Here is a 26649-nt window from a genome sequence, read left to right as displayed (position 1 = left end):
CGTCTCTGCCTTCGCACAGATGGTGTTTCTTTCACACTCTGCTGAGAGTTTGCTTTTTTCAAACAGGTGGGTAAATATCACACAAAAATCCAAGCATACACAGGTGAGGATTGCAGGCCACTTTTGTTCCAGATAGGAAGAAAAAAGCCAGTGATGGAACAACATTCTCAGTAGGCTGTGAATTCACTTTACATACGCTGCATGTGAAAAAAAAATAATAATAATAAAAAAATAATAATAAAAGAGAAAGGAACTGCAAAGTGCCAAAATATTACAATAATACAGTTAGCTGCACTGTAAAAAGTGTTCTCTCAGGTAACCTTAAAAGTGTGCTTCATGTGATAGCATCAACAAAACTTTTTTTTAAATTAAATTCATGTTTAAAATATGAATTAACATGACTAAATCAACTTTCACAATATAAGCTTAAAACAGAACCAGAGATGAAAACTATGTGGAAACTAGGTTGCACTTAAGTCACAAAAATTTTCTTGAGACCTGAAAGCAATTGATTTGAGACTTTAACAACACAAGTCTTTATGTCTACAAAGAAAATAATTTCTGTGTATATCATAGAATTATTTAGTTAAAAACCTTGACAAATTTTGTATTGAGTGGAATTAAAAGAAAGAAAAAAATGAAACATTCCTAAAATGTGTTCAATTTGTTTTAGATGAACATCCTTCCATTAACGACTTGATGATAAATTTAAAAAATGTATTAAAGATAAAATGTTTTCAATATTTTTTTCCATTTTAATTCAAGTAAAACCCTCACATACTTTTCCTTTAGATAAGTATGAAAAAAAATCCTCTAATATATACAGTATCTATTTTTTAAATGTTAAATGAATTGCCCTGCAAAAGGATTTATAAACTCAAGCACAGAAAAGTGTTAACAAAAGGTAACAAAAGACTTCAATTGATTTGTAGCATAAAGAAAATTTTTCAATAAATAGCCTACTGTTTCAGAGCCACAGAGGAACGAGATATGAACACTTAGAAATACAAATATATTTCTCATAAAAATATGCAGATTTGGTTTTTAAAGAATCTACAGAAAGAATCAAATGAGTCAAAATAATAAAATAATCATGGATGTCCAACCCTCTTAAAAAAGAATGAAACAAGATTGGGAATTTATTTTATTTTTTTTATACATAACATAATCACTATCTCAAGTTGATATATTAACTTTGGCAGCCCTAAAAATACATATTTTTTTCTCACGCTGTAGATATTCCACTGGCCCTCTAGCGGACCCGTTTGTACAGTAGCTGTATGTAGCCTATAGTTCTGCAGTAGCATTTCATTATAATTACTTATCGTATGACCGCCCTTGTAATTTGAGTGAACTCTACAGCCAAGATCTTGCCCATTAGGCTATCAGCGGTCCTCCAGAAACAGCCTTAGTTATAAACATAAAAGCGACCCTCATTCAAATGTAATCTATTCTCTGCTGCCCATGAGAAGGCGCTCAAAAGCAATGGCCCCTGTCCCGCGAGGGCTGCTCCACTGTTTCGTGGAATGTACCAACTCGGAGGAGAGAGGGGTTCTGTGTTTATATGGACGAGCGCGAGCTGCGTGTAGTAACTTCAGCACCTGGCCAGCGACCTCCGCGAGACAGGCGTCACATACTGAAGCGCACGCCGCCACGCGCTTCGACATGGCTTGAAATACCGCATTAAGTGCTTCACTGTAGTCTTTTGTTGTTAAAAAGCCGGACTGTTGCGCAGAAATATATCTACACTGAGTATCAGAGCAGAGAAGCGTCGGTTAGTGCGGGTCTCGCTCATTTAGAGGCTTTTGCTCTTCCGGACAGCGCGCGCGAGAAGGAAAACTGACCTCACTGTACTCGAAGATGCAGACACCCACCGGGACCGGACTGAAGCTCTTGCTGTGGATTTTAAGCCACCTCAGCATCTCTGAAGCAGCTTCTTCATCATCCCGTAAGTTAAAGATGATTTCTTGGCTCTTTTGCAGTGGCGGGCAGCGGGAAGCATCTGGCACGCTGGCGTGCGTTATTAAGTCCGGTGGCATTTACTCCACAGATGTAACCGGTGTAGTTATGAATTCTTCTGAAGAACTTGCATTATTTGCTTTACATGTTGGTCTTGTGGTCATTATATTACATTGCAGTTTATCACGGTCGGCAAGGACCAACAATCATTCGAGTCTGTGATAGAAAAATAGCACAGATATTTAGGTGGTGCTCTGGTGCAGATGACATTTAACCTAAAAGACAAGACAATTATAAGCTTTTCGGTGCAAAAAGTACGACAGCGTTTCAGTTTTGTCTAACCAGACCGGTGAAATTCAAAGGAAACCGGGGACAGTTTAGGCACGTCTGTAACTAAAACTTTAATGTAATATTCCCATATTCTCTTCAAATTAAAGTTGTTTATAAATGTACTACTTATCTTTAAACTTTGTAAATTGTTTTCAAGTACAAGTGCTGCGGTTACAACCAACCCACTACCAACACTAATAGAAAACATTACATTTATGAATGGCTTTTATGTGGTTATCAAACATACATACATTTTTAAATAAATAAATGTATTTAATTAATCAATAAAAATATGTTTATTGCCATCCCCCAATCACCCAAATTTTATTGTAAATCCATTAATTAATCAATAAAAATATGTTTATTGCCATCCCCCACTCACCCAATTTTATTGTAAATCCATAAAAAATAAAATAAAAAAAAATTGTAAACATTGGGATAATCTACCATTTAAAATAAAATAAAAATACAAATACATACATACATAAAACATAGGCAAACAACTCTGAAAATAAAAGTATGTTATTCACAATTATTTTTGTGTTAACCAAATGAATGTGAAATGTACCATTGGGGGATCCTGTAGATGTACATTGAAAAGTGTTACATCCTGCTCTGTCAGGCATGATATTGCTATTGTCACATGTAGATAAAAATCTTGTGTGGATTTTATATATCAAACTAAACAAGAGAACCTGCTGAATCAGATGATATCAATTCTGTCTTACCAACCATTAACATGGTCATAAATCAAATCATAATAAACCAGATGTGTAATTTTGCTTTCTTACCATTTTGTCCCCCGGTGGTGCTCATTGAAAACGGACAATGTTACAGTAGAACACTCCCAGCTTTTCCCATTGCAATAGGACTTCTGATGTTTAAATGCATCACATGCCACATCTGAACACACTGGCAGTTTATTTTCAGAATGTAGCTTTATGAATCATGTGTTAAGACAGGCTGAAAGTGAGCTGCTGGATTCCTTGCTGAGCTGCCCTTAACAATGACGCTTGACTGTCAACACAGCGTCTGTCCAACTCTTAAAGTTGGCTATTGGATGAACAAATCCAAAGTGTTCTGTCATCTGCGATAGAGTTGTTCTTGTTGCAGTGAAAGTGTAACCTTTTCGAAATACTTTATTGTGATATTTATTGGTGAATAAGTATATTTGGTAACACTTTACCTAAAGCCTTTATGTATAATGCATTATAAAGGTATGCATAATGAACGTTATAATGCATTATATTTATTCATAAATAATTGCAACCAAAGCTAAATGCATTATATCTGCAGATTCCTTGTTACATCTGAAACTGGTTGTTTGTTGTGTGTTTTAATGCATTATACTTTCTAAAGGTGTAGCAATGGATAAATGTATTTTAACTGTGGTTACAATAATTCATGAGATCATACAATGCATCACAAGGTGCATTACAAGGCATAATTCATGCATTAAAAATACTTTTATAATGTGTTAAACATAAAGGCTTTAAGTAGCCTAAAGTGTTACCGTTTTTTTTATTTAAATAATAAGAAAAAAGTTTTTGCAACATACACAATGTTGGGTGAATTAGGCATGGATTTTAATATAGCCTGAAGCGCCCACCACTTTAATATTACTACATAATTTAATTACTTGGCTAATTGCCTTGCAGAGAGTTAGCACTGCAAAATCAATAGAGTCAAGGAGAAATTGGTTCTTAGAAATAATTGGATGGTAGGTCTTATAATATAAAATCCATGTTTGTTCTGCAGCAACTCCTAAAGCAGTTCATAGTCAACCAATTTTCGACCGTGAGAATTATGAATGACTGATTTCACCGATACTGATTTATTGCACACACTTGCTACAGACATGCAAGTAAGCGAAAAGGTTTATCGCCCGGAATGACTTCAGGTAGCCAGGAATAATAAGATTAACAGCCTGGAATAGTCACTCATTTAATGGACCAAAATTAGAAGCAGCCAAGACTCACTTGAATAAAAGGTGCCAAAACAATGATTAATCAACAAGATTGTTCTTTTTTTTTATTTTTTTTTTATCTTTCCAGCTATGTGGCTACATGTGGGAAAGAAACTAGTATAGCTGAGATAGTTGATTCTCCCTCTGACAGATGGATGGAGGTTTGAGATAAATTTTGCAAATGTTAATTGAGCTGCAGAGGTTTTTGAAATCTCTTTCTCTCTTTGTTAGCCAAGACCACCGGAGCATTTGATATAAACATCCATCTCCCTACGAGCTCTCGCAGGTCTGATTAAAAAGAAGAGGTAACTGGATTGATTTGGCTTAAATGGGGGACTGCTGCTGAGAATGAAAGTTAGATGGAGCTTTTTCTTGTTCACTTCAGTTTCACCACAGCAAAAAAGGCAGAATCATTTATAATTAGTCCAGGCAATGGATGGCGTTATTAGTGTGATTTCCTTAATCACGTCATGTACATGATCGTCGCGGCTTGCTGTCAGATTTTGTTCTCTCTGTAACAGCCACACTGAGTCAAAGTGGCAGCTCAATGACCTGATCGGGAGCAAAGTTATCTTAGTGGAATGTGAACATGTCATTGTGGATGTTGCTCAGCGAGCGAGACTCCTCTGACTGAGATTCATCTCGAGACGCTAATTAAAATTGTGTTAATCAACAAACTGTTATTTATTAATATCTTCTTTGGATATATGATGTCACCCTAATAACGCCGTACTTCTGTCTGTTAGATGCAGCAATTGCTTAGAATAGGGATGCACCGATCCACATTTTTTCACTTCCGATCCGATCCCGATACCTGAATTTGGATATCGGCCGATACCGATACTATTCCGATACCAGAGCTGTGTTTGCTTTAATATTATTATTATCATTATTGTTTATTTTATATGATGCTGAAATAAACTCCTCTCAACAGGCAAGTATGATATGTAGGCCTACATATTTATGCATGTATGGTAAGTATAAGGTCAGAAAATGAAGTCAGAAAAACAGTAAATCCTGTTAACAGGAAAAATCCCATTCTGAAAACAAATATGCAACTGTAGGTCATGTCAATATTTATTACATTCCCAAAATGTCAAATACTTGAGTCTTGAAATATAAGAAAAGTGCAAGTGTAAACATCTTACACACACACACACACTATCTAAAGGGTGATCCTCGCTCCGATGCTGTAACTCTCTCGATGAATGCTCGATCAACATCAGCCATGTGCAAACAGACAAGCGGATTTCGCCTCAGACGCGCGTCAATTTCGCTTCAAACTTTTGCTTTTTACGAGCGTCAATTTCGCTCTGGGCGCGCGAATGGATTCAAAATATTCAAGCGTCCAACTAGACGCGGCAGACGCGAATTTGACGCGCTATTCGCGTTTGGTGTGAACGCACAGTAACGTGGTGCTTTTTTAAATGTTTGATTGCATTCGTTGTGTTGTACGACGCGAGGGAGCTTCAACGAGCTCTGGATTACGGCTTTGCAAACATTGCATTTTGCTGTCTTGCTCTGCGGTGTTTCCAGTGTGAAGAATTTCCACACAGCGGCCGCAAACTGCGGAATGGATTTCCTGAGCGGTGGCGTGTCTCATAACTCTGTGTCTCATTGAGCCGCGCCTCCGTTCAGGAAATCCATTCCGCAGTTTGCAGCCAGCTAGCAGACTAGGCGGCGGGAATCACTTTTGGAGTCATTTCAGCAGACAACGTTAAAGCGCAGACATGACTCAAGGATATCGGATATCTCCGCAGGTTGGATCGGGAAAATCCGATACGTGAATTACGCTGGTATCGGTCCCGATACCGATACTGGATCGGATCGGCCCCATCCCTAGCTTAGAACAAACGTAGTTACCCATAATCAAGTAAATGGATTTATTTGACAAATAGAAACAAAGGACTTGCAAAAAGCATAGCAATTAAGACCTAGACAATACAATGCTAGGAACACACTGAAATGAAACCCACTCGTCTGGTTCAGTTCTTCAGTTGCACACCCTATGGGAAAACAAGACTGCTGCCTCAGGTTGCAACGCTTGGTCAGCTGAGTTCAAGCCAATTTGCTTGTCCTTACGAAACAAGGTTGATGCAGCTGTGTTTAAGGCTACTTGGCAAGCCGAATTTAATGCAAAAGCTGCTTTTTGCATTTGTTTATATCTTTGTCTTTATAATTGTTATGATGTCTCATTTCTCTATCAAAACTTTTCCCACTTAAAAGCAAATGGCAGGCATCTGTACAGGCAGTCCCTGAAAGATTAATTCACTTATTTCTGTTAGTAAATTGGCTATTAAGGGACCTTAAACAACAACTTGAATGCAGTGCCAAGCTGAAATAACAACATTTGTCTTTGGCGGAGGTGCGCAAGATTCTACAATCCTCCTAATGAGCTGCTTTTCTAGTTTTGTATGACTGATATGAAATTGATTTTGAAGGGGAAACGCTCTCTAGCAAAGCGGTTTGTCTTGTATTAATCAAGATGAGTTTGTACACAAGGCCAGAAAGTCAAACTGACCTTTTAAAATTCTCTGTTTGTTTTCGTTTTGACATTAAGCAAATGCAGTTTGTGTGGTGTTCAAGACCTTTCTATGTCAGTATAGCAATCATGTTACAAGAGAATAATCAGAGAAGATATGAGGATGTAGGTCGAGACAGTTTAGATAAAACCCCTAATGTATATTATTGATTATCCACTACTTTTTGCATGATTCTAGTGTATATGTAAATGCAGTGACCTTGTTTATAGGGACTGTTCACATGTAGAAACATGTGTAAATCACAATTTTAGATATGAAATTGCAGCTGTGAGAAATAAAGTTGAAACTGTGAGGTATAAATTGAATGGTTGTCAATGTAGAAAGATGCAGTTGTGCGAGTTGCAGTTAGGAGAATTAAAAAAGTTGCAAATATAAGATATATAGAGAGAATTACAGGCAAAAAAAGTCACAATCGTAGAAATAAAGTTGCAATTGTGAGAACAAAATTGTAATTGTGAGATAGAAAACCACATTATTGTGTGATTTAAAGTTGCAAAAAAACAAGAAGTAAGTCATGATTTTGAGAAATAAAGTTATTCACAAGATATAACAAGAGTCAGGATCTTTATTATCATATGTACTTTAGTACAATTACTTATTTTGTCCATTCCTCAGGGAGGGAGGACAATAAATTACAAAAAGGAAAAAAGAAAGAAAAAGGAAAAAGAGGAAAAAAAGCACAAGGAACAATACATTACAAAGAAAATAAAGAAAATAAATAAAGAATACACAATAAAGGACAAACCAGTAAGAATAGCCTAAACAATACACAACAGCAATAATGCACAATACAGTAAGAGACAATATACACACATGCAGTATGAATAAGAATAAACAAGCAATAAGAACAAAAAAAATCCTCAGTATGACAATAAAGATGTAGAATAATGAGTAATGGGGCAAAGTGATTTTTTTGATAACATCACAAATAAAAGAAAATGAGTCGCAGTTTTGAAATACAAAGTCGCAATTGTGAGAAATAAAGTTTCAGTTATGAGAAATTAAGTTGCAAATGTGAGAGATAAAGTCACAATTAAAGGCAAAGTCACAATTCTGAGATACAAAGTTGCAATTGTGATAAAGTTCCAGCTATGTGAAATCAATTTTGAGAGAGTCACAACTGTGAGATAAAAAAAACTATTTTGAGAAATAGTTGCAATTATGAGAAATAAAGTTGAAAATGTGAGATATAAAGTCACAATTACTAGCAACAGTCACAATTAAAGTCACACTTCTGAGATACAAAGTTGCAATTGTGCGAAAAAGTTGCAATCAAAATAACAATATCACAGTTAAAAAAAAGTTGGTCGGAAGGATGAGATATGAAGTTGAAATGATGAGAAAAAGCATTGCAATTGTGAGGTATAAATTGCAGTTGTGAGATACAGAGTTGCATTTACAGGAAATAAAGTCACAAATGTGAGATATAAAGTTACAACTATGAGAAAAATAGTCACAATTCTGTTATACAAAGTCGAATTTGTGATAAAATTTCAATTATGAAAAATGTGTTAGCTGTTATAAGTCACAATTGTGAGATTTAAAGTTAACTGCGAGAAATAACTTGCAAGTACGAGAAATAAAGTTGGAATCACAAGATATACAGTAACATCACAATTATGAGAAATAAAGTTGTTGTTTTTTTCTTATGAGATGCAGTGGTGAAATATAAAGTCACAATTACCTTTTTCCTTTTTGAGGTGGATACAAGCTTTCATAGCAGCTTTAATCATGGTATATTTAAGGGTTAAAAAGGGCTTCCTTCACATCAATGAAACTATTTATATAGATCCCCAATATTTTTTGATAAGCATTTGACAGATCAAAAACATTTCCTTTGCCAGACCTGAGCTGTGTCTGATCGACTTTCCCCCCTCGAATAACACAGACAAACACACACGGATATCTTGTTATTCTCTCTTTCCCTCTTGCTCGCTGTCTGACTCTGTCTCTTATACACACATATGCTATTTTCCTCTCTATCTCACCCACACACTTCTATAACGCACACATATAGAAGTATTAAATCGCGCACACACACGGTTTCTCTCCCTTTTCTCCAGGCAGTGGAGATGCTGTTATGACTATAGGCTCTAGACACAGGAGTGAGCTTTTCATCTAGTAGCACAGTGGTTGCTACTCCGAGTGCATTTGCTCTGGTCTCTTAAAGCAGACCAGTAATAAAGCGAAAACGCTCCCAACTCATAGGCATACTGCTGTGAATATTCAGTATCAAAATTAAAAACAGTCTCATATAGTCAACATCTATTTGAAGCAAAAACATTATTAATCCTGCATCAATGTTTGTGTGTTAGTAGTGCTATTATTTATAGTGCTATTATTTTAAGTGCCATGACTATAATTTCCCATGAACTTGTTTTAAACACACCCTGATGTATTGTGGTTATTCATTTTACATGTTTAATTAAACAATCAAGTTTCACTGCAGGGGTCAAAGTTTGGCTGTTTAGCGTGGGCAGTTGCCCCCTGCTGGTAGGACATGTAACCGCACCATTCTGGGAAGCAAAAAAGAGTCTCTATTCTAATATTCTGTTCTAGTGTATGTATTCATGTATTCTGACTAAACACATTTTTAGACCTCTGTGGTCTCGCCCAGCAATATTTAAAAAAACAGTATTTGGGAGCCCTGAGGCTACAACCAAACAAGTTGATTCTTATGAAAGCCAAATATTATCTATTTGAGATGTGGAAATAATGTTTTGGGGCTGCTCTGAGATTTCTACGGCTTATTAGCATATGTTATAAGACAAATATGACCACATATTCATTGCTCTAAAGACATCAGTGAAGTACATTTAAAATTAAACTATATATCATAGCTGTGAATGAAAAAAATACATTTTGACTGCTACATTGGAAGGCTCTATATATGCTAAGATTTTTGAAAGAAAAAAAAAAAGACAGCTGTTTCTATACTGGCACATAGGCAGGACACAGACTCGCAATTTCTGCTGCACTTATTCCGCCACTGGATGCGGGTAAAATCCAGCACATAATGTAGAAATGAGCCGTTCACAATACATGTCACTACCAGGGTTTAACGGTCTGCTTTCTAATAATGACCTTGGATTTCTATGGTCAGAAATGTTGATGATGGAAATTGGAGCAAATCTCAGGGTGAAAGAGGGATGAGCAAATGTCCATATGTGTGTATGTGTTTAGGAAAAGTAAGCAAGCTTAGAGATTTAGAAACTGTAGCCTCTGTAGAAGGGAATTTGTCATGCTGTAGCTGGTCTCACTAAACAAACACACTCCTATACCTTCGGGAAATATGCAGCCTCGTTTCCGCAATAATAATCGGAGTGTTCAAGGGGAGATTATCCATATCATTGTGCCAGAGTATCCAGCCAAGACTTGTATAGCGTTGAAATCCACAAAATATAAAATCACGTCAAGATAACGACACCTAAAGCTTAAATTAAACAATCTTATTTTGGTTGTTCTCATCATAAGCATATAATTACACATTATTTGCAATATATGATTATACCCATGGTGGTTAATAAACAAACAATAACATAAAAGTGAAGTAATGAAGTGCTGTTTCCAATCGCACCAATGAATTGTAATAATAATAATAATAGTAATAATATTTCACAATATTACTGTTTTTACTGCATATTGTTTAGATGAAAGAAAATAACTTACCTTATGAACTATATATATATATTTTTTTTTATTTTTTATTTTTTTTATTATAATTATTTTTAGTTATTATAATTTTTTTTTTTTCATGTCGCCAGTTGAACACTATATGAGTAAAATTTGAGAAGGCTCAACTTGTCTAACGTAGACCCACTTTTATATTTTGCATATTTTAAAAGCACGTCCAATCGCAGCCAGAAAATGCCTCTGCTAAGCTTTGACAAAGTGCACTATGAATAAATGAATGAATAAATAAATAAAAATAATGGTCTGCTAATCCCCTAAATAACTCAGTCAGAGAGAAGAGGGCGATATTAGGAAAGCTGCAATGCTTAGTGATGCTAGTATGCTTGGCATTTGTTAAGAAGATGTGCGGTTCTTTATCGAACACGGTCATGCGTGGGTGACAAACTTTCAAACTTTTACATTTGAAGTTTTACAGAATGCTTAACTGTGCTCTTAGAGAGCAAGACGAGATATCTAATTGGATAAAAAATGAAATCAAATTTCTTCTTCTTATCACATCTTATTTATAATGGAATTTTTCATCAAAGGCATTGCTCATTCTTTGGTGGCACAACCCATCAGCATGTCATTTTAAAAATGTAGCCTGGATGTATCAAGTACCCGGTCCAATGACAGATATTTAGTCATTTTTGCTCTTCTAAATATTTTATCAGAATGAATTTTTATTGATTGCCCTGCAGAAGTGGTCATAATCCTCTAAATTTGAGTCCCTCTGTTCTTCCTCTCTGATCTTCATGTACGCTTGCATGCTCTGCATCTGCTCTTCATTTTGCTCAGTAATACATGTCAAACATCTGACGAATGGCACCAAAGTTCATCTCTCAGTCTACTACTTGGTGATTTATCCTCAGGCTCATGAATGAATCTATGGGACAATTACTAATGCACTATGCTGTGCAGAGTGCTGCGACCCATGCGATTCTTTGGTGTAATGCCAGTGCTGGGATATAGAGCGTTTCTTCCAAGTACTCGCCCTGCACAAATCAAAGCGAGCCGTGCATAATAAAACAAAAGTGCTGCCTGTATGTTTCGAGGCAGTACTGTCCTATCCTGTGATTGGCTATGACAGTACCCCCCCAATTCTCATTCTCTCCATTGTGGTCCCTATAATAAACCTGAAGTGCAGTGGACTAGCTCAGGTGGTCGTGGGGAGAATTCGCCCCAAATGCTCCTGCAGATTGCATCTCCACGCAGAGGTGCAGGTTCTTGCCTAAGAGTGCTCCGATTTCTCTTTTCTTCCTTGTCTCTAATGTCAGTCTCTGCACTCTTCCCTCCTGCACGCTGAATGTCAATGGGCCTGAGCTGTGGCCGCCTCGGAGGTAAAGCAGGAAATTATCTCCCTCCTATAGATGTCAGCTGCAAATGGTCCTTGCTAGAAGACAAACAACAGGTTACATGTGGACAAGACTGTTGTGATCTTTAAATGTTGCTTGGGTTTTTATGCTAAAATTGTAAGGGGTGTTTGTACATGTTTTATGTGATGAATCAAAAACAGTGATTCTCAACTGCTTTTCCGCTTCAGCTCACATATTTTACACTGGAAATCAAGTGGCGAACCAACACATACAAAAATCATACTCTATCATTCAAAGGTTTGGGGTCAGACTTTAGGTCAGTAAGAAATTAATACTATTATGTCTGAGCCAATAACCTCATGGGCCACGCTTTGACATATTGTGCTATTGTGCTGCAGGCGACCCGAGTTCAAGTCCTGGCTTGTGTCCCCCTCTCTCTTCCACTTTGCTGCTTATCAATTTTCTTTACTGTTGTATCTCAATAAAAAGGCTAAACACATGATACATTAACACTTATTCAACAAGGATGCAGTAAATTGGTCAAAAGTGACAGTAAAGACTTTTACATTGTTAGAAAAAAAATCTACTTCAAATAAATGTTCTTTTGAATTTTCTAGAATCTTGAAAAAAATATATCATGAAATAATAAGCAGCACAACGGTTTTCAACATTGATAATATGAACTGTATCTTATGGAAGCTCGTTTTCACCACTGAATAAAAAATAAAGGTAATTGTGACTTTTTTCCTCAGAATTGCTTGATATAAACACGCAATTGCGAGTTATAAAGTTAGAATTGTGAGATATAAACTTTCAATTCTGACTTCAAGTCAGTCTTTTTTCCCCCTCAGAATTGGACTTGGAGTTATAAAGTCCAATTCTGAGGAAAAAAAAGACTGACTTGAAGTCAGAATTGAAAGTTTATATCTCCCAATTCTGAGAGATGTCGGAATTGCGAGATATAAACACTCATTTGTGAAAAAAAAAATAATAATATCAGAATTGTGAGGAAAAAAAGTGAATTGTGAAAACACATAAACAAGTCACTTTATTAAAATACAAAAAAAAACACATGCAAAGTGACACTACGTGTAAATACACAAATCAAATTATAACCATGGACAACCCCTCCCGTTTAACGATCCAATGAAACAAAAGGAAGAAAATACACAAACTACTGACATACAAATGTAAGTACAAGATAAGATTCTACACTTGTAATAAACAAAAGTACACATTCATAAACCAAAACAACAAATATATTTACTCAGGAACATAATTAACTAAATTTAGACAAAACTCAAAACAAGAAACATAAAACGGCAATTTATGCCAACAAAAGCAATTCAATTGAGACCCAGGCTAAGCAGCAGTGCAGTCACATCAGTAGGTATAAACCCCGCCCTCAAATAAATTACAGGAACCCTTGGACATAGTCACATCTGCTGAACAAGAAACTAAATTACTTAAACAGAATTAAAAACAAACTAAACTAAATTAAAATCATACATACCACAGGAGGTTCACGGCACTGTACTACACATCGTCACTTGCCTTATGAGATTGTAGCTGCTTACGAGACAACACAATGAAAACATGAGTGCATGTCAGTCTCTCGTTAACAGATCACTTAAAATACGGAAACCTACCTGGCGGCTATTGCAAGAGCCAGTGCACACCAGAGAGAAAACCAGAGGATGCATCAAACTCTCCCCTGCCGGCTACAAATATACCAATGTTAACATCTCAATCAAGTTCAAAGTTTGAGATTCAAACCCAACGCTACTACACCTACCGTTACTCACAACGTGAAGTTTATAATGGGTAGGACCCATAGTGATGCATACCTGGCCAACAAACCACTCACATTTTTATACTCCCCAAACTGGGCACTGATAGGCTCACAGAGTTGGCATGACACCAACCAATAACAGCAAGGGTTATACATCACCCTGCTACATATATATGATTGTTTGTTACATTTTATCAGTTGTGTTTAGTATTGTTATTTCCCTGTCGAACAGACCTGCAATTCACTATTCTGAAGTAATATAGCTATAAGCATACTGTAGCTCTGCATCCAATTAAACAATTGTGTGGACTTTGCAAAACAAACTAGCTTTCAAACTACTTATTCAAATCATGATGTCGAGCTCTTTCCATTAGCTTTACCAGTCATCATGTACCTTTTTCATGGCTACATAAACAGACGGACATGTGGAGGATTTCGAAGGGCTCTACTATCCCTCACTCGAAAGCTCTGAGAGCCACTTATGGCTTTATATCATTTACTAAGGTGGCTAGAGGGGTAGCTACCCATTAGCTTGCAAACTAATTTGCTAAGTAAACAGTGCTGCCTTGCTTATCTCTCTCATGGGGGGCAGCATTTAAAAAAGGCTTCTTGACTTGTTTATACTTGTCGATGTATCGCAAGCGAGTGCCCTGCTTGGTCAGTGCGGGGTATTTTTAGAGAAGCGCTAGTTGGCGAATAGCATGTGCCAGCCAGAGCCATAATGGGAGATGGAGAGGCTCTTAGTACACTACTAAAGGGCCATGTGTTACACGCAGCCTCACAGAGAGAGCATGTATGTAGGGAGGGGGTAGGAGGGAGGGGGTAGGGGGGAGGGGGGGGGGGGGGGGGGGGGGGGGGATGTACTCAACTGTACACCACTATCTCATGGAATAACAGACAGTAGCACCTACTAACCTGTCCAGATGACCAGCAGCACTTAGCGAGCGGTCGATGAAGGCACACAAGCATACTGTTTACAAGTGCAGGCCCTGTCAGACCTAGATAATTAACACCACAATTTAAGATTAGAATAAAGATGCGTAATTTGCATTCAGTAAGCTGTTTAGTGTCCACTGAGCGCTTTGATGATTATTAGCATATTATGCTTAAGAGTGGTGATATGCTGGTCTAACAGCTTGCTGTTCAGGATCAATGCAGATTTTTCCAAATCTCCCAAAATATAGCCTACCTATGCATAGAATTTACTGCAGTTTCCAGCTGAAATTAAAATTAGAGGTAGTAGAACACCAACAACCTTTATTCCTTTTAACACAAATTATGATTACAGGGGCATATTATCGATTAATCAAGGCTTATTTTTGCAAGGTTCCTTGCACAATACTACACTGTAAAAAATGTGGCTGCGATTAGTTATAACAACTTAAAATTTGTTGAGATAACTTAAATATCCAACTTAACTAAAGTTAACTAAACTTAATATTTTAAGTCAAGCATGAACACATAGGGCCCTATCTTGCACCCAGCGCAAGTGACTTTGTACACCGACGCATGTATCATTCCTATTTTGCACCCGCGCAAAGCGGACTTTTCCCTCCACAGAAGCACGTCGGTAAGTTAGGAAATACACTTGCGCTCCCCGGGGCGGTTCAGCGCAAAGAGGCGGCGTGTTCCGGCGCAAACGTTCCTTCATGCTATTTTGCAGGTTTAGAAAACAATTGCGCCACTAACCAGGAAAAAATAGTTTAAAGTCAGTGGCGCGTTGCGCATGTTATTCATATGCTATTTTAAGGGCGCATGCGTGGCCATAATCAATGTAGCGTGTGCACAACGCGCATACACTTTGATTCTCTCATCTACACATAAGCAACCGTTTAAATTTTTGCAAATCAAACATTATTACGATAGATAGATAGATAGATAGATAGATAGACAATTTATTATAAAAGCATACATAGCTTACACATTTACCCAAATTATCATAGGCCTGTTTAACCGAAGTTAATTTGGGTGGGTTTCTCCATTTCAATGTAACTTCTCTCTTTTACGGCCGTGACGAGAGCGTTGCTCTCCTTGGCTGTGAACCGCTCCTGGCGCGCGCCTGGCAAATCCGCCGTTACAATAGCAATCCGCTATGGAAAAAGCGCGTCTGCTCTTAAAGGGAGTGTGAGATGACGCTCTGATTGGTTTATTTCTTGTTACGCCCAAACCACACCTATGAATAATGAAGCTACTTCAGACCAACCCATTTTAGATTTGCGCCTGGCGCAAGAGTCATTTATCCCGCCGGGAAAATAGCAACAGCGCCGAGACCCGCCCACAAAGTTACTTGCGCTTTGCGCTTGACACTTGCGTTTCAGATCGTTAAAATAGGGCCCATACTTTTTAAAGTTGAAACAATGTTGGATTTTAAGTTGTGATAAATAATCGCAGCAATTTTTTTTACAGGTTATGTTATTACCTCAAAACAATTCTACAATAGTGCATGATTTGTAAACTAACACATTTGGATGCTGATATCACATAACTAGCTCCATATGTATGGCTTTTCTGACGTAGTAAACCTGCTCGGTATCTCACCTGGTACAGCATTGCTCTTAAAAGTCTCATGAAACACATGTTGTCAGTGCTCAAAAAGTGTAGAAGCCAGACAAAAAGGAATGGTTGTAACAAAAACAATTGTTTTTATCTTATGTTTTTGTTTTGTTTTTACACTATTGGTTAGGTTTAGGGTAGGGATTAGTGTACGATAGACCATTATCCTTTTAGCGCCACTCACCGCATATTTCATTTCGGAACTGCCGCGATACGTACAATAACCAATTCAATAAGACCATTGCCAGATTCACAGTCATCTATTTCAGATAAAACTGAACGCACTTTAAGCGACACATATTACGAACTGCTGCGATTCGTATAACAACCCAGGTAATAAAATGTTGCCAGATTCATGTTAATCAGTTTTGGATAAAACTGAATGTGCTTTAAAGCGCCACTCACTCAAAGTGTCATGAAACGTAACAAGAAGCAGTAGTGTAATACCACTTTGCAGAAATGTCGCCACAGGCATGTTTTTTTTTTTTTTTTTATTGGGCCTGGGTTGCTAAAAATGTTGCAAGGGTTGATGTGTCCTACAGCTCTCATTCAGTCTTTTTAGATCCTCCTCAAACCTGTGCCAAGTCTCTATGCTAATCGCACATCCAGGTTTAACCACACACGGGACCAAGTTTAAGTAGTTCTGCATTATTATTCAAATATTTCACTACCTGCTGTAGCAGGAGTCTCAGGGGAATCTCTGCCCCCTCTCTAGCAAACAGCCATAAATTAACACACTTAACTCTGGTACATATTTGGACCCCCCTGTGTGAATCTGTCTCAAATTCAGCTTGTTAGGAGTTATGTATCGTTGTTCCTTTTCGTGGTGGAGCAACAAGATTCTTCTGAATATGTAAACACATTTGATATATGAATGCCAAGATGTACAGCTTATTCCAGCCCTCAATATATGAGACTTTCATACATTTCAGTATGATTCTGAGATTGTGCTATTTTATACTATTAGAAGAGGACAGGGAGAAGATTAAAAAAACCTTTCAATTTCTGCTCCTTTTTGCCTGCAGGGAAGAAAGAACAAATGCCTAAAAAAAAAAAAAAAAAAAAAATTGGTATCAAAGCCACATTCATTTAAAATGTGTGTCTGGGTGTACCTGTCAAAGTAGACCTATCTGCATATAACTATAACTACAAGCTATAGGCTAGTGTAACTACATATAGGGTAAGATTGGGTATTTTTTATATACCACCCAATACTGATATCAGGAAGTACTCACATACCATCTGTTGTTATAGTACAGTATATCTACTTGGCACCATTTGAAATGTGTTAACTTCTAAATCTAACTTTTGTGGTTACTGAAATGTTGTAAAAACTTACACCCTGGTTATTATACAATATCACACACAGATTTAAAGCTGCCTGAAACTCAAGGTGACACTGTGTTTTGTTTGGTTTTTGCACTTGCATAAGTTTTTATAGCCCTTGATTTACAGACGGGTACATAATACTGTCAGTTGAAACTCATGTCTAAAGAGAGATGCTTGTTTGCACTGAACTGATATTGCAGAGGGTTTAGATTAAACAGTGAGGTCAACTCTATAATTAATAAATAACTTGAAATGGAAGTAGGTAATACAATTAAAATGCCCACTTTGAAATATGGATTTTGTAACAAATAATGTTGTAGGAGAAAATTAATCAAGCCTCTTATCCAATTATACAAAGCTCTGACGTTTCAATCAACTTCATGCCTTGGGGCTTCCCCTTTTAATTATGTTTGGTTATAGGATCTACAGGTAAATCTTAAAAGAATTACTGTAATATGAGCTGCCAGAAGTGCACATATATACAGTCGAAGGTTGTCATCTTGGAAAACTGCAAAGATGTTCTGAGAAATTCAGTTTTCAAATTCATTCAAATTTAATATGCATAATTAACAGACCTTTGGATTAGAATTTATTTATTTTTTTAAATCACATCATTGTACAACTGGAGCCATAGTTTAATATGTTTAGTCATTTTTCTTGTCTTTTAACATTAACTACACCCAACATTGACAGTGTTCCATTGTGAATAAAGGGGCATAAATAATTGCATATGCGGCATATGCAATTATTTATGAGACAGAAACCGTCGGTTAATAGTGTGTACATCTTGAATGTGAAATGTTAATGAACATGCCACTTTTTAATTGCTGGAACATAAAGTGCTTCTTACTATTATAAAGGTAGGCTAACACAGATTACTAACTGATTCATTATTAAGAAAGTATTGATATTATAATAACCTAATTTACATTTACGACAGGTGTAATTCATTTTGCAGCACTACCCATTCATTTAAACGGAATCTGCAAATGTCAAAATGTGACTGATTGACCATCGTAAAACTGATTCACTGACGTCAGGGTCATTATACTGTATGATTGGCTCACAGCACATGTGACAGACAGTTACGCGTTTTCCAAAGAATCAGACGCCCAAGTTGCAATCTCCTCCTTTAAAGCAACACTTAAGTAACATTTTTTTTACCTTAAAATAATGTTTCCAAAATGGTTTCATTGGTTCATCAAGTTGTAACAGGGTGAAAGGCACTTCTGGATCCGCTTTGCAGCCCTATATCTGCTATAACCACACTATGCAAGTTTGCCAAACCGTGTCCTGTTTCTGTAGTTCGAATGAGACATAAGAAAACGACAAATTTGACTTGCTTTACGTCAAGCGTTACAATAGTCATTATTTAGTTTTTCTTCGTTTCTGATGTCGCAATACATCATACTTTCATGAAATCATGCAACATTCTCTACCTTGTCTGTGGACATCGTTCATTCAAAGCCGGTGCTGGATAAACAGCGAGCGTGCGTGCGACAGTAGGCTGCGGGCGGCAAAATTATTTACGACAGTGGTAATGGATAATTCCGCTTCCAACCTGTAGGGCGACCGAAGAGGAAAAGTTCCATAGTGTTGCTTTAATAAGAAAACCTCTGGTATGGCGGGGGATTTTAGCGTATACCAATACGAGAAACATTTCCCCTCGGCAATTATGCGTCCCGTATTTCTTTAGTTTATTGTGAATCAAAACTAACGATGCCCGATTCACTACTGAATCACTCTTTTGAATCAAACCGGTTAACACAAGACACAATAGTCATATGAATAGATTCAATTGATTATGACATGATGACAATACCATGTGTTTTAAATATGTACAGTAATACCATGTAATATCGTTTTGTAGCGGATACACAAAGTGCATCTGATCTGGGATAGGTGAATATGAAACTGTTTTGATTTTAGCCCAGTTGTAACCGGTTAGTAGAACAGTATGAGTAGTATGAGGCAACCCTCATACTAGTCTAATTGATTTTAGAGTATAGCCCCTTCACACAGAGATTCCGGAAAATACACGGATAAAGTGACCGGGTTCGTTTGATTTTGGTTCATTCACACTGCCAGTGATTTTCCGGAATCAGAGAGTGCGTTCACACACAACCCGTAAAAATCCCGTAAAGACACGTGACATCGATGTGACTTGTAATGTCTCAGCAGCCTCTTAAGTTTGCTTATGAGGTGTGATTTCTCTCTCGAGAAACCACGCTTGTGCATTTTTTTCTCTGATTCGATCATAAACTTGCGCATTATGTACTGTTTCACTAGCTGGCGAACGATCCCGGCTTCAGCGTCATCACTACGACAGGGCATTATTACGGCTTTTGTTCACACAGCGCATTGCGGGACTGAACACGGCAATGTTACTAGGTCCCCAACCCGGCATCGATGCCGGCATCAATCCCGGGTCGTGTTTGCGTTCACACAGAAGGCGTTCTGGCAATTTCCCGGCAATTTCTCGGGATCATCGCGCTGTGTGAAAGGGGCTTATGTAAGTCTGAATGTAGAATAATTTTATTTTAAAGTGATCCCTACTAGTATAGCTATGTAATGTAATCCATCTAGAAACGACTATGAGAATACAATTTTCTGTTTCCCATTTGGGTATTCTTCATGTTATGAAAAATGACTGCTGTATGATTATATTCTACGTGCCAGTGCGTACGTGTGAATCAACACAATCCCAAAAGACTTACATTGTTCATAAGCATTTCTTTGTTTTTCTTTTCCCACTAAGCGGTACCCTTGTGTATTGTACCTCAGACAAATCAGCAAGTTACAGAATTTTAACTTCAACAACTAGGTCAGCTTATGACTGCCTTCCACTTGCTCTGAGCAAACATAAAACTATGAATATTTACAGATGATGGTATTTCTTCAATTTTTGTTTCTCTCTCGAGGTGTGGGCCAACAGCAATTCTTCTGCATTGTATTTCTTGTTTTATTAGTGTAGGTGTAGGTCTGGCTAGGTGTTTACTAAAATCATTGGAATTCAGTGAGGGAGTTTAATACAATATTTTGGCCATTGTATGTTTACTTAAGCAATATGTAGATGTTTTTTAGCTTAGTTGTCTGCACTGTCGCAAGCCTTCTAAAAGGAATATTTTTCTTTCCATCAAAAACAAAAGGTGATGGTAAAATTAAAGTTGACATATTATGCCCCTTTTCACAAGATTTATTATACATCTATGGTGTTCCCAGAATGTGTCTGTGAAATTTCAGCTCAAAATACCCCCCAGATCATTTATTATAGCTTGTCAAAGTTGGCCCTTTTTGGGTGTGACCAAAATCACACCGTTTTTGTATGTGTCCCTTTAAATGCAAATGAGCTGCTGCTCCCCGTCCCTGTTCAGAAGACGGTCGGTCCTTTACATGAGCTTCGGATACAATAACAAAACTCGTGATTTTCACTCATCCAAAGTCTCAGAAATAACCAGTAGCGGAGTGAAGCCTTATGGAGAAGATTCAGGAAGAGGTTACAACTTTTAGACTGCACCTGGACGTTTCTGAATGGTTACTGGATACATGGATGTAGTTGTTGTGGAGTTACATTGATTAATCTCATCGACTTGCATGTACTGTCTGTCATGTTTAACTTTTACACAAGTTGACACAGTTCCCTGAGGTCTTTATAAGACATCTGTGACATTTTTTGGTCAATAGTGTTCTGTGCAGCCAACGACAGAACAGTTTGCATGCTTTGCTCAAACTTTTACCATTGAGTTAGACCTGGTTACACTGTTGTTGCTTGCGTAAACCAAATGGCGGCACCGTGGGTGGAAACGTGCAGATTAAGGGGCGATAATATTATAATAAGATCCCCTTCCTAGGTCAGATGGGGAGCGAAATCGGCTTAATTTTTTTAATGCTTGCAGAGAAAGGCTTACCAAAACAAAGTTACTGGGTTGTCACTTTTGACGTTTTCGGGGTTGGTAGATGCACAATTAAACATGGAAAAAGTGAGATTTTTATGATATGTCCCCTTTAATGATTTTGACAAAATCCTTTGTGCTACTTTTTTCAACACAATGCTATACCCCCCCCCCCCCGGTACTTCGGTACCAAGTCGGTACTGACATTTTTTAAATGTGACGATACCAGCATTTCTGTAGTACCGGTACCCACCAATAGGGAGCTGCTTTCAGTCGCTCCGTGTTTATCTAAGCTCCAGACTAACTTTTTTACTAGGAGCACTGTAGCCGATATATACCACGATATAAATAGTGTCTGTGTATATTAAACCGCAAAAAGACTATTTAAATATTAACCCTGCATGTTCTGCTGGTCTCTGTGTGAATGAATGGCGCAGACGCGCAGTTATGTTATGTTACGTGACTATCTCTCCTATGTTGGGAAATCATGTTACCTGAGTAAATGCCTCATTACTGAGAATTACCAGGCAGTAAATAACCTTGTGGCTCCTTGTAAATAATAGAGGTGTGTGTTTGTGAATCTCTGAAGTGCTGGCAGTGTCCTGACTTTGCCTCTCCAGCTCTTCAAAGGCGTACGGCTCACTGTGATGTGCTCGGCTGCATCACTCACAGTCCCGTAGAGCACCTTTGTGAACAGTTGCTATGGCAGTCGCTCGAACAAGACCTTAGCACAAAGATTTTCAGGTATGATATATTGAAGAGGTGCAAGTCATTAAAAACCCCTCACCTCTCCTTCAGAGCAAACAGACACATAAGAAATGAAAACAACCTCAAGGGTTAGTGTAGCTACAGAACAGACCACATTAAACAGCACACTATTAAACAGGAAGGCAGGGCTGGTTGTCAGACTACTCAAGTAGATACTTCTCAAGTTAGCATTATTTTTTTGAGATTCAGTTTCTTTATATACACACCTTGGCCTTAGATTAAAATTCACCCTATGTATTTTCTAAATACATGATATTGATCTTATTGTGAATGACTCATCCATGCATTTGTTTAATTTAATTTAATTTTTTTACTTCATTTAACCTTCTCTCTGGTGACATGTGGGACTTCTCTGTTCATGTAGTCCGCTTAAACCCCTTGCTTACAATCGACTGCAAGCTCGCATTCAGATTCACCTCCATCCAATCAACAACCGATGTAAAGAACCAAGTCCCTACCCTTCATTTTTTTATAGTTTTTTTTTTATAATTCATTTCACTTGGATACAATCACAATATGAAATAAATTATGTGTTGCTACTTCTGTTACATTGAGACTTTAGTTGTGTCTACAAAAAAATTATCGAGCTTTTTCAACGATATACTGTAGCTCAGAAAAAAAACGTAAAAATTGTATATAAAACACATTGACGTTTTTGTGCTGTATGGTGTAAATTGTAAATTGGTTGAAATTATTTCAAATTTAAAAAGATAACATACAAAAGGATCAAACCATTATTTTGCCCAACAAATATTGTAATACATTTTATAAATTTATAACACTTGACAACTTTGACAGTTATGAAAAATCTTCTTGTGAACATAGTTTAACCAATTTGATTATATAGTGGACTCTTTATTGTCTGAATTTAGTAAAGTGTAGTTTTGTGTAATATCTTGTCTGCGCATGACGTCAATGCTGTGGCGCGAAATGCAGATGGAGGGCAGGAAGCGATTTTCTAGAAGCACTATCACAAACAAATGCCTATGTTTTGTGTCATTTATGGTTGCTCAGGTCGATCAAAAAGAGAAACCACAAGGAGCTTTTATCGTTTGCGTAACTTTAATAGATTTTTAACTTTAAAAGTTGTCAAATTTGAATGGTGTTTTGCGTCTGCTGAAACTGAAATTAATACGGATACCTTACCTTTTGTTTTGTTTTTGACTTGGTTGAATATTCACATTCATCATGGTATCGTTTGCCGTGAAGAAAAGCAATTTTATCGCATTGCATGATCATTTGATGTTTTCACTGAAGTTTTGTAGAATTCCGTATGTATGTAGTATGTTGATAATGCTAGTTACCATGAAAAAAAGTGTTCAACAAGCTGACAGAAGTCGATCCATTTCTTTGTTGAAAAAGTGAAATGTAACTTAAGGTTTATTGTTGTCATCGTAAATATTCACTTTCACATATGAACTCAGAGGAGAATCGGAGAGGATCACTTTCAGTGGACAAATGACAACCAAAATCAAATCCATAGAAGCTTGTGAACAGTTTTGAAGTGGCTGCGTGCAAGGTATGCTAATTCACAAGCCGAGCGAGAGTCATATTCACACATGTAATGTTAATTATTAAACCAAACAAAATACAAACTTTCAAAAACACTCAGCAATGCGATTATTTTATTGAGTGATAAGGTTTAATCAGTGACATTATTACAAGATTTGCTATCCGCCCTCTTCGCGTCACCTCCTCAACTTGCTTCCCTTTGTGTTTTTACACTTAGAAAAGGCAGAAAAGCGTATTACATTGTCCAGTTTTCTCCCTGAATGATGATGTGAGTTATATGGCAATTCTCGATTCAACATGAATGACCTACAATGGCGAAATTTTTCACAATAATGACAGAAAATCAAAATACTGCCCTAAACTCACTAACAGAAAGGCAGCGCGATATAAACAAAACAGACTAGAACTCAAGATGGCATGACAGCAGATTCACATTCTCTAAATCTACCGCTTCAGAAGACATTGATTCATCAACTAGGGTCATATTGATTACCATCGTGTTCATTTTGTATGGTTTTTGAAACATCATCTTTGGACGTCCTGTACACTAGCATTATAAAGGCTCAACGAGATGGATTCTTTTTCTAGAAAATGTGATATGTGTTCATCAGAAGAAAGAAAGTCACAGACATCTGAGACGGCATAAGGGTGAATAAATTAAATGTCTTTTTTGGGTGGACTATCCTTTTAAGCTTCTATGAGGGGAAAATAGCTTGAAACCAGATCACTGCGAGGTACAGCAGTCAGGTGAAGCCGGGATTCGGAAGGCTTACTTTGATGGATAACAGGCACCAAAAGTACCCCGCCCCTATTTGTTGCTTAGCAGCCGTGTGCTATATTCACCAGTCGTTTTCTACACGCTCTCCTTTTTCATACAGCCCAAATAATAAAGCCATCTATCGTTCGGTGGAGCTGTAGCGCTCCAGAGGTATTTTATGTTAATGAGGCTTGTTAAGGCTGCCACTGTGGTGGCATGTGGCATTATTTTCAATGCTTCATCTAATTCACTGAAATATCACTGAACAGCTTTGCAAAGGCTGTTTGATAGATTGCTTTTTAATGTCATACTTGTTAAACATCTTATTTCTTGCGTTTCAGTTCTATGTTTATGGATAATTGTCCAGCCTTTGACTGAGTAAAGGGGTGGGGATGTTTAAACATGCAGAGCAATCGAGAACCCACTGGATTATTACTGTGTGCTTTGCCGCCTATGTGTCAGGATGCTATTGTTATTAGCTATATGTGGCTGGAAAATCTGTTAATTTGAGCTAAATTACTTTTCTCAGGTCATGCTTCGTAACAATTATTAGTTACCAAATGGAATTGTGATTTCAATAATATATTATAAACAGCCGTGAGACCTTCATTTGTGCTTTGATCTGTTTAAACAAGTTATGATTTTATTATTTATAGGATGAGTGTCCAAGCTGTCTGCATGTAAACTCAGACTCATATCAAACACTATCACAATGAGATCCTTAAAATATGGGAATACAGTATATGGATTAAAAAGGGACAAATACACTGCTTTTTTTTTTATTATTCTTATTTTTATTCAACAAGGGTGCATTAATGTGGTTAAAGTGACAGGAAAGATATTTATAACATAATTGCTGTTCTTTTGTACTTTCTTTAAAAAAATATCAAGCAGCATAACTGTTTTCAACATCGATAATAATAATAAATGTTTCTTGATTGGAATGATTTCTGAAGGATCATGTGACACTGAATACTGGAGCAATGATGCTGAAAATTCAGCTTTGGCCTTACAGGAATTAATACAAATTTTAATACATATTAAAATAGAAATACAGATATTTTAAATGGCAATAATATTTCACATACGGTTTTTACTGTATTTTTGGTCAAATGCAGTCTTTGGTGAGCATAAGAGACTTTTTCCACAATGCTATAGCCGCATTTATCCATGCACCACTTAAAAATCTGGTTGTCTGGTTGTTTTAACCTCATTTAAGAGGATTCAGTAAGCCTTTGCTATCATGAGGTTGAAGAGTACAAGTAACTTGAACACAATATGGTGAGGTTTTTACTGACAGACAGTGCCATATGATTCTTTTGAATAGTTGTGAATTGCTGTGCATGCTGTAATAAATGCTCAAATATAATAACATTTATCAGGCAGATAAATTGGCATGAATATTTACTTAAAAGTAGCAGTTTCACATTTATATTTTTCGAAATACAATTAAATCAAATGGAAATCCCAAATCAAAAAGCACCATATGTTGAGTAAGTGTGACTTATAAGTCTTGATAAGACAACGTTGATAGAATTAACGTTTTTGGGCAAACTATTCCTTTAAACAGCATGCCAAAATGAGGTCAGAATGCCACAAAGATGTTTGTGGTGTTGCTTGTGAGATTGTGAAGGGCACATTCACTTCCTGGTCGACACTAGAGTGTACAAGCACTTAAGAGTCCTTTAATACTCCGGAGCTCTCACTCTATCACTGTTGTGTAAGTTTAGGCTGGAGGAAAGATATTGGGACACAAATAAAATGGCCCAGTACAGCCGGTCTGAAGAGCTTCACCCCCTGGTGCATCAGCAATAGCCATAGATGCACATTGCTAAATGGACTCCTGTTGTAAACACATTTAGCTTAGTGTGTTCACTCTTTGGGACAAGATCAGACCGAGGGCATGGGTAACAGAAACGGGCAGCATTGGTCTCTGGCAGGAACATCATGGAGGCGTTTAAACCAAGCTCTGCTGGAACTGAAACATTTACAATCACGCACACGGCTCTGAAACTCCAGTTTAGCGGCGTCTAGATTTTATCTGTTCAGATTTAGAGGCATTAGTTTCCACATGATAGAAGGAGGTTGGCGCCCCTGTTGCATGGGGGGTGGGTGGGTGCTTAGAGGTAGAATCTGTGCCACAGGGTTGCTAGAAAGTACCAGCCGAGAAGAGAAATAGAAGGGGGCTAGATAAAGCAATCAGCCCCATTAATCCTGCACTCACTGGAGTAGGATGACAAAAAAAAAAGAAAAAAAAGA

The 26649-nt window shown here is 37.3% G+C and overlaps 1 protein-coding gene across 1 annotated transcript in view; it reads left to right on the top strand.

Moving 5' to 3' along the window:
* The first annotated feature begins 1572 nt into the window (after positions 1-1572).
* The window catches only part of cntnap2a (contactin associated protein 2a), a 410290-nt gene continuing 385213 nt past the window's right edge, over positions 1573-26649 (top strand). Inside the window, exon 1 of the mRNA XM_082183874.1 lies at positions 1573-1948. Coding sequence (XP_082040000.1) covers positions 1861-1948 — 88 coding nt within the window. The 5' untranslated portion in view covers positions 1573-1860. The remainder of the gene's footprint in view (positions 1949-26649) is intronic.

This window comes from Leuciscus leuciscus (assembly GCF_965113295.1).
Source record: "Leuciscus leuciscus genome assembly, chromosome: 11".
Classification (NCBI taxonomy): Eukaryota; Metazoa; Chordata; class Actinopteri; order Cypriniformes; family Leuciscidae; genus Leuciscus; species Leuciscus leuciscus.
Note: the sequence above shows the minus strand (reverse complement) of the source record. Positions and strands in the feature narration are given on the sequence as shown.